This window comes from Mesoplodon densirostris, chromosome 18 (assembly GCF_025265405.1).
Source record: "Mesoplodon densirostris isolate mMesDen1 chromosome 18, mMesDen1 primary haplotype, whole genome shotgun sequence".
In the NCBI taxonomy this organism is placed as follows: domain Eukaryota; kingdom Metazoa; phylum Chordata; class Mammalia; order Artiodactyla; family Ziphiidae; genus Mesoplodon; species Mesoplodon densirostris.
This window is the reverse complement of record NC_082678.1, coordinates 8,997,819-9,011,429: the sequence shown is the minus strand read 5'-3', so window position 1 is coordinate 9,011,429 and position 13,611 is coordinate 8,997,819. Positions and strand designations below refer to the sequence as shown.

Sequence of the window (13,611 nt, the reverse complement as noted above, 5' to 3'; positions counted from 1 at the left end):
AGATACTGCCAAACAGTTTTCTAAACTGCTTGTGCTAACTTATACTCACAGTAGCAATATATGAGCATTTTCATTGCTATTTATCATAGTCAACGGTATTATCAATCTTTTACATTTTGGCCACTCTAGTAGGTGTGTAGTGGTATCTCACCGTGGTTTTAATTTGCATTTCACTGATGACTAATGATATTGATACCTTTTCATTTGCTTTGTGGAAGTATCCTTTAAAGTCATTGTCTCATTCTTTTTTTTTTAACATCTTTATTGGAGTATGATTGCTTTACAGTGGTGTGTTAGTTTCTGCTTTATAACAAAGTGAATCAGCTATACATATACATACATCCCCATATCTCCTCCCTCTTGCATCTCCCTCCCACCCTCCCTATCCCACCCCTCTAGGTGGTCACAAAGCACCGAGCTGATCTCTCTGTGCTATGTGGCTGCTTCCCACTAGCTCTCTATTTTACATTTGGTAGTGTATATATGTCCATGCCACTCTCTCACTTCGTCCCAGCTTACCCTTCCCCCTCCCCACGTCCTCAAGTCCATTCTCTACGTCTGCGTCTTTATTCCTGTCCTGCCCCTAGGTTCTTCAGAACCACTTTTTTTTAAGATCCCATATATACGTGTTAGCATACAGTATTTGTTTTTCTCTTTCTGACTTACTTCACTCCGTATGACAGACTCTAGGTCCATCCACCTCACTATAATTGTCTCATTCTTAAATTGAGTTGTATGTGTTTTCCTTATTGATGTGTAGGGGCTCTTTATATACTGTGGATGTGTCTTTTACTGGAGAAAAATATATGTATATAGCGAATATCTTCTTACAGTCTATGGCTGGCCTTTTAAATCTCTTAATGGTATCTTTTGTTGAACAGAAGTTCTTAATTTTTAAAATTTATTTATTTATTTATTTACTTTGGCTGCACCGGGTCTTAATTGCGGCACGCGGGGTCTTCATTGTGTCATGTGGGGTTTTTAGTTGCAGCATGTGGACTTCTTAGTTGTGGCATGCATGCAGGATCTAGTTCCCCAACCAGGGATCAAACCCGGGGCCCCTACATTGGGAGCGTGGAGTCCTAACCACTGCGCCACCAGGGAAGTCGCACGTTCACTTCTATAGTGTCAGCTCTGAGCACTGTACCTGGGAAAGCATAGGTATCAGTGAATAGTTCTCAAATTGTCCAGAGACTCCCGAGATGCCAGCTTGTAAGTTTACACTGAGAAGTGCTCCACCAGGTGCTTGGGGCGGGCAGGTTGGTCTGACCAGGTCACCCTCCACCTCCTGGCCGGCATCAGGGGAGTCTGGTTGCTGCAGCGTTGCTTGGGGACCGTGGAATCGAAGCACGGCGTGCCGAGTTCAGCGTGAGAACCTTGGATGCTCGCCCCTCCCGGAGTCTGTCTCTAGAGGGGAGCTGTGCGTCCGTCCATTCCCTTCTCAGGAGATAGTCACAGTGCTGCCCCTGCGATTCTCATCTTTCTATGCTTCTGTCATTTAGTCACTGCTATTTATCTGACACTTTATGGGGGGGAGGGAGTCACTATCAAGTTTTATAATCCCGAGAGCCATTCAGTCTTTCTTTAAAACTTTGTTTTTAATTAACTTAATTAAAAGCCCCAGCTATGGGCCAAGCACTACACTTGGTACAGCGATGGAACAGGACAAAGGCTCTGCCCCTTGGGGACAGACACTATGTTAGACAAATAACTATCTGCATCATAATTACACTTGTGATAAGTGCTGGGAAGGACAGGCGTGGGGAAACTAGGGTGACTCTGCCTTTGTGGCATCCGGAAGGTCGTGAGTTGGTTTCTCAGTTTAACTTCCAGAGGACAGTCTGAATTCTAAGACTTGGCCCTAATCACTGCCCTCATGGACCACTGGCCTCTGGCATGTGGTCCCCTCCCCCAGGAGGGGGTACAGGCAGTCCCTTGGCCTGACATAATGAGGACAGACTGAACAAAAGGGATTTTTTTGAAAGTGGTCCAGAGACCTGACATCTCACTCCTCTGCCAGACCCCTCTCTGGGATTTAGCCGTTGTACACAGTGTCCTGGTCCCTGTAGTAACTCCAAGTGGCATTCTTCTGTCTTGGGTCCTGGCGGCAGGTGCTGCTCTGGCTTAGATCCTTTGTCATTGGTGATTTCCCCCCACTGTTAAAGGGGCAGGGAACGGGCCAGATATGGGACCCTGAGTGAGCAGGAGGCAGGAAGGTTGGGGGGGGGAGGGGAAACAGTGGTGTGCTGCCCTCTCCCCCGCTCTGTGTAATAACTGGGGGTCCTGGAGGGGGGCACAGCCGCAGAGCTCAGTCCAGGCCCATGTGCAGAAGCTCCAAGGACCCAGTATTCCTGCTGTTTTTCTCTATTGCTTAAGAGAACAAAAGGTTTTCCCTAGAGTATCACTTCCTGGTGGCCGGCCTGTGGCCACTGGACCAGGTGTGTGAACATTTCCTAGCAGTCTCCCTCTCCTCCAAGGAGAGAGAGGCCCTCACCAGTGAGCATACACCATCTCAAAATCCACATCTGTCTCCTTCCTTGTTTCCTCACCCCATCCTTGTTATTTCATGTTAAAGATATTTGGATAGTCAAGGTGTATTCCCTCATCTTTTATAACTCTGTGCCAGGCACAAAGATGGATGACCATTCCAAACAGCTTTGTAGGTGCCAGGATGGGGGTAAACACAGAATGCTGTGGGAGCCCAGAAGGGGTCTCTAACCCAGCTGGGGGTGGGTAGGAGGGGGTGTAGGCTGAGGGTGAGTAAGGACAGCTTCCAGGAGAGGGCGATGGATGACCCCTGAGCTGAGCCTTAAGGGAGAGTGGTCTCTCCCATTAGGGCCATTATCCGGGGCTGCAGCGTTGCAGGGTTTCCCAGGTGTGTGTGCCAGGCTCCAGGAGGCTGCCTGGACAGCCATGTGATTGCTCCTCCAGCCCATTTTCCCTGGGGAGTTCCCCTGGGACATGATGACTTAGACAGGCTTTGTTCAGAATCCTGAGTTGTAAATAGTCCCTAGCAGTCACCCTGATTGACACGTTGTCCTGTCACTGGCAGAAGGAAGCACCTGCCAATCTGAGGGTTTGGGGAGGAAGCTCTGGAGGCCCAGCTCTGTGAGCGCCCCCGCCCCCAGCTCACCTCCAAGCTCCTGACTCAGAACTCGCCACTCTTGGCTTAAGGAATTTGGCAGCATCTGAATGGATTAAACTGTCCAAACCAGTCCTTCCGGGCATTCTGTGTAGCTCCAGCCCTGCTCCCCCATTCCCTGTCTGCGGGAGCAGGGAGGGCAGTCTTAATTTAGGGGTTGGAAATAGCAACATCAGGATGAGGTCGGTGGCACTTAACAAAACAGCTGGGCCGTCCCACCTCTCAGGTGACCCATTTCCTCTGTGTAGACAGCCACTTAGGCACCCAGCCAGCTTCCTCACCTCTGCTCTTCCACACTGAGGCACGGAAAGGCAGGGAGCACTTGAAATAGTGAAGAAAAGGAGGTAGAGTCCATTCCTACAAGCCTCCTGACCCCAGACCCACCCACTTTCCTCAGCCAGTGAGCAACTTCAGACTCGGAGAGACACAGCAACAGAAGGGAAGGGCCAGGCCCTGGCTGCCTGGAGCCGCAGGGGCCTGTTCGGAAGTGGGCAGCAGAGGCAGAGGAAGCTAGTGAGGTCTCTGGGCCCTGCTCACCCACGCCTCCCTCATCTCAGACCCTACAAGCAGTGCTGAAAAACCCTACATCCCTTCAACAAATGGTGCTGGGACAACTGGATACCCACATGCCAACGAATAAAGGTGGATCCCTTCCTCACGCCCTACACAAAAATTAACTCAGGACTTACCCGGTGGCGCAATGGTTAAGAATCCGCCTGCCAGTGCGGGGGACATGGATTTGAGCCCTGGTCCAGGAAGATCCCACATGCCACGGAGCAACTAAGCCTGTGCGCCACAGCTACTGAGCCTGCGCCCTAGAGCCCGCGAGCCACAACTACTGAGCCTGCGTGCCACAACTACTGAAGCCCACGCGCCTAGAGCCCGTGCTCCGCAGCAAGAGAAGAAGCCCGCGCACCACAACAAAGAGTAACCCCCACTCGCCACAACTAGAGGACGCCCGTGCACAGCAACGAAGACCCAACGCAGCCAAAAATTAATTAATTAATTATTTTAAAAAACCAATTAACTCAAAATTGATTGTAGACCTAAATGTCAGAGCTAAAACTGTAAACCTCTTTGCAGAAAACATAGGAGTAAAATCTTTGTAACCTTGGCTTAGGCAATGGTTTCTTAAGTGCAATACCAAAAGCACAGAGACAAAAGGAAAAATAGATAAATTGGACTTCATCAAAATTTAAAAATTTTCTGCCTTAAAGGACACCATCAAGAAAGTAAAAAGACAGCTCACAGAATTGGAGAAATTATTTGCAAATCATGTATCTGACGAGGGCCTAGTATCCAGAATATTAAAAAAAAAAACATTGTAACTTGTATTTGTTTCCTAGGGCTTCTGTAACAAAAGACCATAAAATGGATGGCTTGAAACCACAGACATGTATTACAGTAGCTCCCCTTTATCTGAGTGGATACGTTCCAAGACCCCCAGTGGATGCCTGAAACCATGGATAGTACCTAGCCCTATATATAGTGTATCTTTTCCTATACATACATACCAATGATAAAGCTTAATTTATAAGTTAGGCACAGTAAAAGATTAACAACAATAACTAATAATAAAATAGAACAAGTATAACAGTATACTGTAATAAAAGTTATGTGAATGTGGCCTGCCCCCCCCCAAATATCTTATTGTACAAATTTAATGCCTTTAAGCACTTATCACACGCTGTGGCCATAACTTTTGCAGTTTGAGGTGTGACAGCAAAGCTGGCACAAATTTCCTTTTCCTTCTTAACAGTCTCACAGATAGAAGATTCATTCTTACTGTAGATCTTAGCAACCTCAGAATATAATTTCTTTCTTTCCTTATTAAGTTGAGAACTTTCACCTTTTCACTTAAAGGAAGCACTTTACGGCTTGTCTGGCATATCCGAATTGCCAGCATCACTAGTCTTGTGCTTTGGGGTCATGATTAAGTAAAATAAGGGTTCCGTGAACACAAGCACTGTGATACCATGACAGGAGATCTGATAACCAAGAGGGCTACTAACTAAGTGACTAATGGGTGAGATGCACTGGACAAAGGGATGATTCACGGCCCGGGCGGGATGGAGAAGGATGGTGCGAGATTTCACCACACTACTCAGGGTGCACGCAGTGTGAAACTTGCGAATTGTTTATTTCTGGAATTTTCCACTTAATATTTTTGGACCACAGTTGACTGTGGGTAACTGAAACCGCAGAAAGTGAAACCACAGATAAAGGGGAGCTAGTGTATCTGATATTCTGAAGGCTAGAAGTCCAAATCCAAAGGCAGGCAGGATTGGTTCCTTCTGGAGATTCTGAAGAACAATCTGTTCCACGCCTTTCTCTTAACGTGTAGTGTCTCCAGCAATCCTGGGCATTCTCTGGCTTGTAGACGCATCACTCCAGGCCCTCCCTCCATCATCACATGGTGGCCTCCCTCTGTATCTCTGTCTTCACTTGGTGTTCTCTCTCTGTGTGTCTTTTCTCCTCTTATAAGGACATCAGTCACGCTGGATGAAGGGCCCACCCTACCCCAGGATGACCTCATCTTAACTAGCTGCATTTGCAGCAACGCTGTTTCCACATTCGGTCACCTAATGTCACATGCTGAGGTACTGAGGGTTAGGGTTTCAACATATCTTTTTTGGGGAGTGGAGCACAGTTCAACCCATAACACAAGAACAAGAGAACAAATAAACCAATTTAAAAATGGGTAAAGGATTTGAATAGACTTTTCTCCAAAGAAAATATACAAATGACCAATAAGCACATGGAAAGATGCTCAGTGTCATTAGATGTTAGAGAAACGCAAATCAAAACCATAAGATTGCATTTCTTATTACAGCCATACGGGATGGCTATAATCAAAAATACAGATGATACCAAATGATGGAGAGGTGGTGGAGAAATTGGAACCCTCATATGTTGCCGGTGGGAATGTAAAGTGGTGCAGCCACTTAGGAAAACAGTTTGGAAATTCTTCAGAACTTCAACATAGTTATCATATGACCCATCAGTTCCACTCCTAGGTATGTACCAAGGGAATAGAAGACGAGTGTCCATAGAAAAACTTGTATGTCAAGGTTCCCTGCAGCATTATTCATAATTGCCAAAAAGTGGAAACAACCCAAATGTCCATCAGCTGATGACGAGTGGATGTGCAAAATGTGGTACATCCATACGTTGGAATACTATTCGGTAATAAAAAGGAATGAAGTACTGATACACGCCACAACATAGATCAACCCTGAAAACATCATGCTAAGGAAAAGGAGCCAGTTTCAAAAGACCGCATGTTATAAAATTTCGTTTATGCATGTCCAAAATGGCCAAATCTCTGGAAACTGAAAGTAGGTTATCGGTTGCCTAGAACTGGAGGCATTGAGCGGAAACAGGGAGTGACTGCTGATGAGTACGAGGTTTCCTTATGGAGCAGTGAAAATGTTCTAAACTTAGATTGCAGTGATGGTTGCACACCTCTGTGAACACATGAAAACTGTTGAATTACATGCTTTCAATGCGTTGATTTTACATATGTTCCCATATCTCTTCCATCTTGCAATAAAGATGTTTTTAAAAACAACCTGTCTTGGGCTTCCCTGGTGGCGCAGTGGTTGAGGGTCCGCCTGCCGATGCGGGGGACGCGGGTTCGTGCCCCGATCCGGGAGGATCCCACGTGCCGCGGAGAGGCTGGGCCCGTGAGCCGTGGCTGCTGGGCCTGCGCGTCCGGAGCCTGTGCTCCGCAACGGGAGAGGCCGCAGCGGTGAGAGGCCCGCATACCGCAAAAAAAAAAAAAAAAAACCCAACCTGTCTTTACTTCTTTCCCAATAGAAAAGCACGAGCTGGATCTCAGAAGATGACTTCTACCGGCCTCCCCGGGAACAGCCCACAGAGAGCCCTTCCCATGCTTCCGTGACTTCTCCCAGAGGGACTCCAGAGCCAAGGCCTGGTCTCCTCACGCAAGGACCAAGAAGAAGCTGTTCCATGGAGGCCTTAGACAAAGCTTGTGTGCCTTCCCCAGGAAGCAGGAGAAGCAAGGCCGCCCCAACGCCGGAGCATAAGAACTTCAGGGTGGTGCATCGCAGGCAGATGGGTAGGCGACTCTGCAGGCTTCCTTTCAGAAAGCAGTTCAAAAGTCCCCTTTTCTGTTACCAACTGGGCAGTGTCTTCTCCCAAGAAAAACCTCATCTCAAAATGTAATAAGGAGCACCGTTGCTGAGTAATTCAGGAAAGCATTTCAGGAAGAGTACTACATTTTCTCATAAAATCTTTATTTATTTATTTATTTATTCATTCATTCATTCATTCATTTAGGCTGCATTGGGTCTTCGTTGCTGCGTGCGGGCTTCTCATTGCGATGGCTTCTCTTGTTGCGGAGCATGAGCTCTAAGCGCATGGGCTTCAGTAGTTGTGGCTGGCAGGCTCTAGAACGCAGGCTCAGTAGTTGTGGCACATGGGCTTAGTTGCTCCGCAGCATGTGAGATCTTCTTGGACCAGGGCTTGAACCCGTGTCCCCTGCATTAGCAGGCAGATTCTTAACCACTGCACCACCAGGGAAGCCCTGTTTGTTTGTTTGTTTGTTTGTTTATTCATTCATTCATGCATGCATGCATGCTGGGCCAGGTCTTAGTTGCGGCACGTGGACTCTTAGTTGCAGCATGGGGACACTTAGTTATGGCATACAGACTCTTAGTTGCGGCATGTGTGCAGGATCTAGTTCCCCGACCAGGGATCGAACCTGGGCCCCCTGTATTGGGAGTGCAGAGTCTTACCCACTGGACCACCAAGGAAGTCCCTCCCATAAAATGTTAATAAAGTAATGCTCAAAACTGCCTATAGAATACACGAATACTGTTTCATATATTGAAATGGAAAATATCTTCCCTGAAACTCTCCTATAAATCTTATGATTATACATAAATACGTAAGATAATCTTATGAGTATATAGACATCGTGATTCTGTCTGTAGCCCAGAGCAAACCCCCGCCTCTTAAAGGCCCAGGTGTTTCAACTGCTCCTTCCCAAGGCCTTTCTCTTAGTTTATTTAACAGCTCTGATGGGGTTTATTAGATCTGCTGTTTGTTCAGTGTCCTCTATGTGCAGTTTACAGTGAGGCCACCTTGATCTCCACACCCTGTGAAATTCCAGAAAGCATTAAATAACCATAACCTAATTTTTCTGTAACCCTCAGAAACAAACAAACAAACACGTGTGCTCTAGAGTCAGTTTCTTTCTCTCCTCATTTTCTGTTTGAAATGACCCAGCGGAGAATTCTGGCCAGGTTCCTGGGTCCCTGGCTCGGGGACTCTGGGCAGAGCCCTGGTCTCCATGCTGCCTCCTTTTAGGTTTTTCTTTCAGCCCATGTGATGGTTGCAACCGTACCAGAGAAGGTGTGTTTTATGCCTACATCATCAGGTACCCTGAAGGGTGGTGGGAAGACCCTACACAATGGTTTGAAATCTCTAAGGCTAGTCCAGGCTGGGAGACAGACGTGTGTGTCCTTTGGACCCCCTGGTTCAGGGGATAGTTGACCCCCAGGGAACAGGGAGCGTTGGGCTGTGTGTGGTACATAGACACGCACTCACTTACTCACTCAACAGATACTTACTGAGCATCTGTGATATGCCAGGCACTGTTCTAGGTGCTGGGGACACAGCAGGAAACAAAGCAAAGTCCTTATCTTCATGAGACTTATATTCTAGTGTGAGAGGCAGGAAATAAGCAAATAAACCAGTAAACGTACAGTGTGGGCAGGTAATAATAATTTCTGTGGAGAATAGTAAATCGGGAAGGGAAGGAGGAAGGCACGAGACGATCTTTGTGTTTCGAGCGGGGAGACCATGTGCAAAGGCCCTGTGATGGGAAAGTACTTGGCGTGTCCAGGAAAAGAGCGGAGACCAGAGTAGCTGGAACAGAGGAGATGGGGAGGGGGGTGGTTAGAGATGAGGTCAGAGTGACGGAGGGTCTCATGGGCCACAGAAAGGACGTTGGCTTCTGCTCTGAGGGATACAGCAGCCTTGCAGGGTTTGGGGCGGAGAGACGTGATCTGACTTGTCTTTTGAAAGGGGGACTCATACTGGCTCATTTGTTGAAGGGCTACAAGGGGACATAGACCAGTTAGGAGGCCACGGCCATAAGCCAGGCCAGGGATGACGGTGGATTGAACCCCTGAGGTAGTGGTGCAGGCGGTGTGAAGTGGAGGAAGATTCTGGATATGCCAAGAGGATTGGCTGATGGATTAGATGTGGGGCGTGAAAGAAAGAAAATCAAGGATAACTCCAAGGTTTTTAGCCGAAGTAGCTGGAAGGATGAAGTTTGTCATTTTATGAGATGAGGAACTTCAGGAGAGAAGCGGGTTTGGAGTGGGAGAATCAGGAATTCGTTTTTGGACATGTCAACTTTGAGAAGCCTATTAGACATACACAGAGCAGTTGAAGATCAGAATCTAAAGTTCAAGGGCAAGGTCTCGGCTGGAGATAAAAACTGGGGAGTTGTTGGCATAAAACCCCGAGACCGGGGGAGATCAGCTAGGAAGCTGGTGTCAGTAGAGAAGAGAATCCAGGGCTGAGCCCGGGGCCTCCAGCCTCGAGAGGCCGGCGAGAGGAGGGGGAGCCTGGGAGATGGGAGGGGGGCCAGTGACGGCTGAGAAGGGCCAAGGGAAGGGGGGCTCAGCTGTGTCCAGTGATGCTGATGGGCCAGGCCAGATGGGGACCAAGGATTGGCCTTTGGACTTGGCGACAAGGAGGGCCTGGTAGCCTTCCCAAGGGCAGGTTCTGTGGAATGAGGGAACAGAAGGCTGCCTGGAGCAGATTCCAGAAGGAATGGGAGCAGGGGGACCCGAGACAGTTCCCACACCTCCCCAGGGAGGTTTCTGTAAAGGGGACAGAGACACGGGGTGGTAATTAGAGATGCGAGTGGAGTCAAGAGGTTATTTTTAAAGCTGGGAGAAATAACAGTGTGTTTCTGGGCTGGTGGGAATGATCCAGTAGAGAAGGGAGGAAACAGCAGCGCAGGAGAGGGAGGGAGGATTGCTGGAGGGACGTCCTTGTCCTTGAGTAGGTGGTGGGGGGACCCCCGCACAGATGCACAAATGGGAGGGTTGGCCTCAGACATAAGCATAGGCAGCTCATCCCTGGCGACAGGGCGGGGGCAGTCAGAGTGTGGGTGCAGATGCTGGAAGGGGGAGCGGTAGTGAGGGGCACGTGGAGGTGATTGTTTGAGTGCTTTTATTCTCTCGGTGAAATTCAAGAGCAAGGTCAACAGCTGGGGTGAGGATGGAATGGAGGCTCTCAAAAAATGTTCCCATCCGGCCCATGGCGGGCCTGTGTTCTCCCGGTGGTCACGTCATCTGCACCCAGGACAGGACTCAGGCCCCGGACGTTCTCCTGGGTGGTGAAGGGTCAGGCCCGTCGTCTAAAGCGCCTCTTTCTGCCTCCAGGGCTGTCTAACCCATTCCGGGGGCTCCTGAAGCTGGGCACGGTGGAGCGGCGGGGCGCCATGGGCATCTGGAAGGAACTCTTCTGCGAGCTCTCCCCGCTGGAGCTGCGCCTCTACCTGAGCGGTGGGGAGCGCACCTGCGTGGAGAACTGCTCTCTGCTGCGCTGTGAGTCCGTGGGGCCAGCCCACAGCGACGGCCGCTTCGAGCTGGTCTTCTCGGGCAAGAAGCTGACCCTGCGCTCCTCGTCCCGCGATGAAGCTGAGGACTGGCTGGACCGTGTGCGCGAGGCGCTGCAGAAGTGCCGGCGGCCCCAGCAGGAGGAGGAGTGGGTGACCATCCAGTACCCAGACCAGCCCGAGGACCCTCCAGAGGCCCCCCAAGGTGGCCGCCCCTCCCACTCGGACCTGCTCTCGGAGCCTGAAACCCCCCAGGGCCCGCAGTTTGCCTGGTCTTCTTCCCAGGTTCCCGAGCCTGACGCTATTAAAGAATCCCTTCTGTACCTGTACACAGACCGCACCTGGATGCCCTGTATCTTCTCCCTGTCCTTGGAGTCTCTGAAGTGCTTCCGCGTGAGGAACAATGAGAAGATGTTAAGTGACAGCCATGGAGTCGAGACCATCCGAGATATCCTGCCGGACACGAGCCTTGGGGGCCCCTCCTTCTTCAAAATCATCACGGCCAAGGCCGTCCTGAAGCTGCAGGCCGGGAACGCTGAGGAGGCCGCCCTATGGAGGGACCTGGTGCGCAAGGTCCTGGCGTCCTACCTGGAGACGGCTGAGGAGGCAGTGACCCTCGGTGGGAGCCTGGATGAAAACTGTCAGGAGGTGCTGAAGTTCGCCACGCGGGAGAACGGCTTCCTGCTGCAGTACCTGGTGGCCATCCCCACGGAGAAAGGCCTCGACTCCCAGGGCTGCTTCTGTGCAGGTGCCGAGTCGCCGTCCCGCCGCCCCGGCCTGCTAGCCTTGCTCTGCCCGCGGTGGGGTTCCCACTCTAGGCCCTGCACCCCTTCCTGCTCCCCACGAGTGCCCCCATCCTGCCCCGGGGAAGTGGCAGCAAATGAGGCCGTTCCATGATCACATTGTATTCTTTTGGAGCAGGGGCATGGTACCCTTCCAAAAAATGTTTGCGTGCTTTTGCAAGTGGACACAGTTTTTTTTTTAATTACAAAAATGGGCTCGTACTACTCAGAGCTGTCCAGCAGAACTTTCTGTGATGATGAAAATGTTCTAGATCTGTGCCATCCAGTACGGTCGCTACAAGCCACATGTGCCTACTGGGCACTTAAAATGTGGCTTCCTAGTGTGGAAGGAACTGAATTTTCAATTTGCTTGAATGTAAATATATTTAAATGTAAATGGGCACCTGTGGCTCGTGGCCACTGTTTTAGACGGTGCAGCTATAACTCTTGTTGTGCAACTTGGCTTTTTTCTACTTCGGAACATATTATGCGTATTCTTCTACGTCAGTACATCTGCTCTGTCATTAGCATCATCAGATCCTGTGCTGGGCACTGGGCCAGATGCTTTATTTGGATTGTCTTGTTTAATCCTCACAACAACCCTGTAGGGATTCGTCTCTATTTATAACTGAGGAAACTGAGTCACAGGGCTGCTAAGTGCCTGTCCCACGTTCACACAGCGAGTGATGGTGGAGCCCGCAGAGGACGTGATGGTCCCAGAACCTGTGCTCTTTTCCAGGCCCTCACAGGGCCTCTCCACTCCCTTGCTTTCAGGGCTTCGTGATCTGCTGCTGCTCACGTTCCATTTCTGGCTCTTCTTCCCAACCCAGACACCCACGTCCATCACCCTGGGTCCTCCGGGTGAAGTGTGAGGAGGTGGCCTTGCTGCAGAGTGTGCCACAGGGAGGCTCGCGGCTGCACGTGGTCTAGGAGCTGGCCTATCGTTGGGGGGGAGCCTGTGGGACTGGAGGGGAAAGCTTGCTTCAGGCATCTAGAAGGGAGTGGTCTGCACCTGGTGCCCCTGGAGGATGGAGTAGCTAAGCAGAGCAGAACTTCCTGCAGAAAGTATCTTCAAGCTGCTGCTCACGTCTCGCCCCCCACCTGCCAGACCCTAACACTCACACTTTGCCCTTCTGTACGTGGGTGCCAGTCGCAGGGAGGAGGCCAGGCCTCCGGGGCTGGGAGGAGGGCTCCCTCGCTGGGGATGTGGATGCTGGTGGGTGGCTCTCCCCACGCCTGCCACCTGCCAGCCTGCCGGCCAAACAAACTGGGGAGCTCAGGCCTCCTTTCTGCCTGTGAGCACAGCTCGGTGGCCGGGCAGACACCAACCTCTGACATCTGGCTTGTATTTCATAGTTTACAGGGCACTTTCAAAACTCCACTTAAACTTTGTAATAACCCCACAGAATAGCAAGTAGTAGGGAATTGGAACCTTGCAAAACTTGGGTGAAGGTCAGGATGAGACAGCTAGCATGCAGAAGAACCAGTCCTTCTAGTCCCTGGGAGGCAGAAGGGACTCTCCCTGGCCCTGTAGGAGGCAGGGCCTGTGCTCAGGATTCGAGCCAGGCCTTTGTTGTGCCCTGGGCACACCCCACTCCTGGTCCCCCCACCTCCCCCCGCCCCACTGTGGAGGGCCCTCCAGCAGAGGGACTGAAGCTGGCCCTGAACCACTGTCCCGAGGTATCAGGCAGCTGTGGCTTCCAGCTGGCACCAGGCCATGTCCAGACAGCCCTGCCTCTGGCTGGCTTCCCCACACACTCCCTGTGGCCAGCCCCATGTCCCCAGCTCCTGCCCTGCTTGCCGAGACCCGTGGCTTCCATTTCTGGGCCCCCGTGGAGGGGTGGACCTAGAGGAGGCTGGCATTCTTGTGCAAGCAGTGAAGAGAGGCAGCTGGGAATAAGAGAATGAGGGCTCTACACCAGCCCCACCCAAATCTGACTCCAGCTGTGCCACTCAATCGCTGTGTGACTGGGCAGGTTTCCTGACCTCTCTGTGCATCAGCTTCTTCAGCTGTGAAATGCCGCTGATAATTCTTAGCAGTGTTTTGTTGTAAAGATTAATTAATAGGGTTGATTCTGACTGGT

General features: G+C 50.6%; 1 protein-coding gene across 2 annotated transcripts in view; it reads left to right on the top strand.

The window, feature by feature from the left end:
- The window catches only part of PLEKHM1 (pleckstrin homology and RUN domain containing M1), a 49,519-nt gene that overhangs the window by 24,021 nt on the left and 11,887 nt on the right, over positions 1-13,611 (top strand). For both annotated transcript variants that reach the window (XM_060082107.1, XM_060082106.1), the window contains exons 7-8: positions 6,962-7,223; positions 10,570-11,493. In XM_060082107.1, coding sequence (XP_059938090.1) covers positions 6,962-7,223; positions 10,570-11,493 — 1,186 coding nt within the window. The remainder of the gene's footprint in view (positions 1-6,961; positions 7,224-10,569; positions 11,494-13,611) is intronic.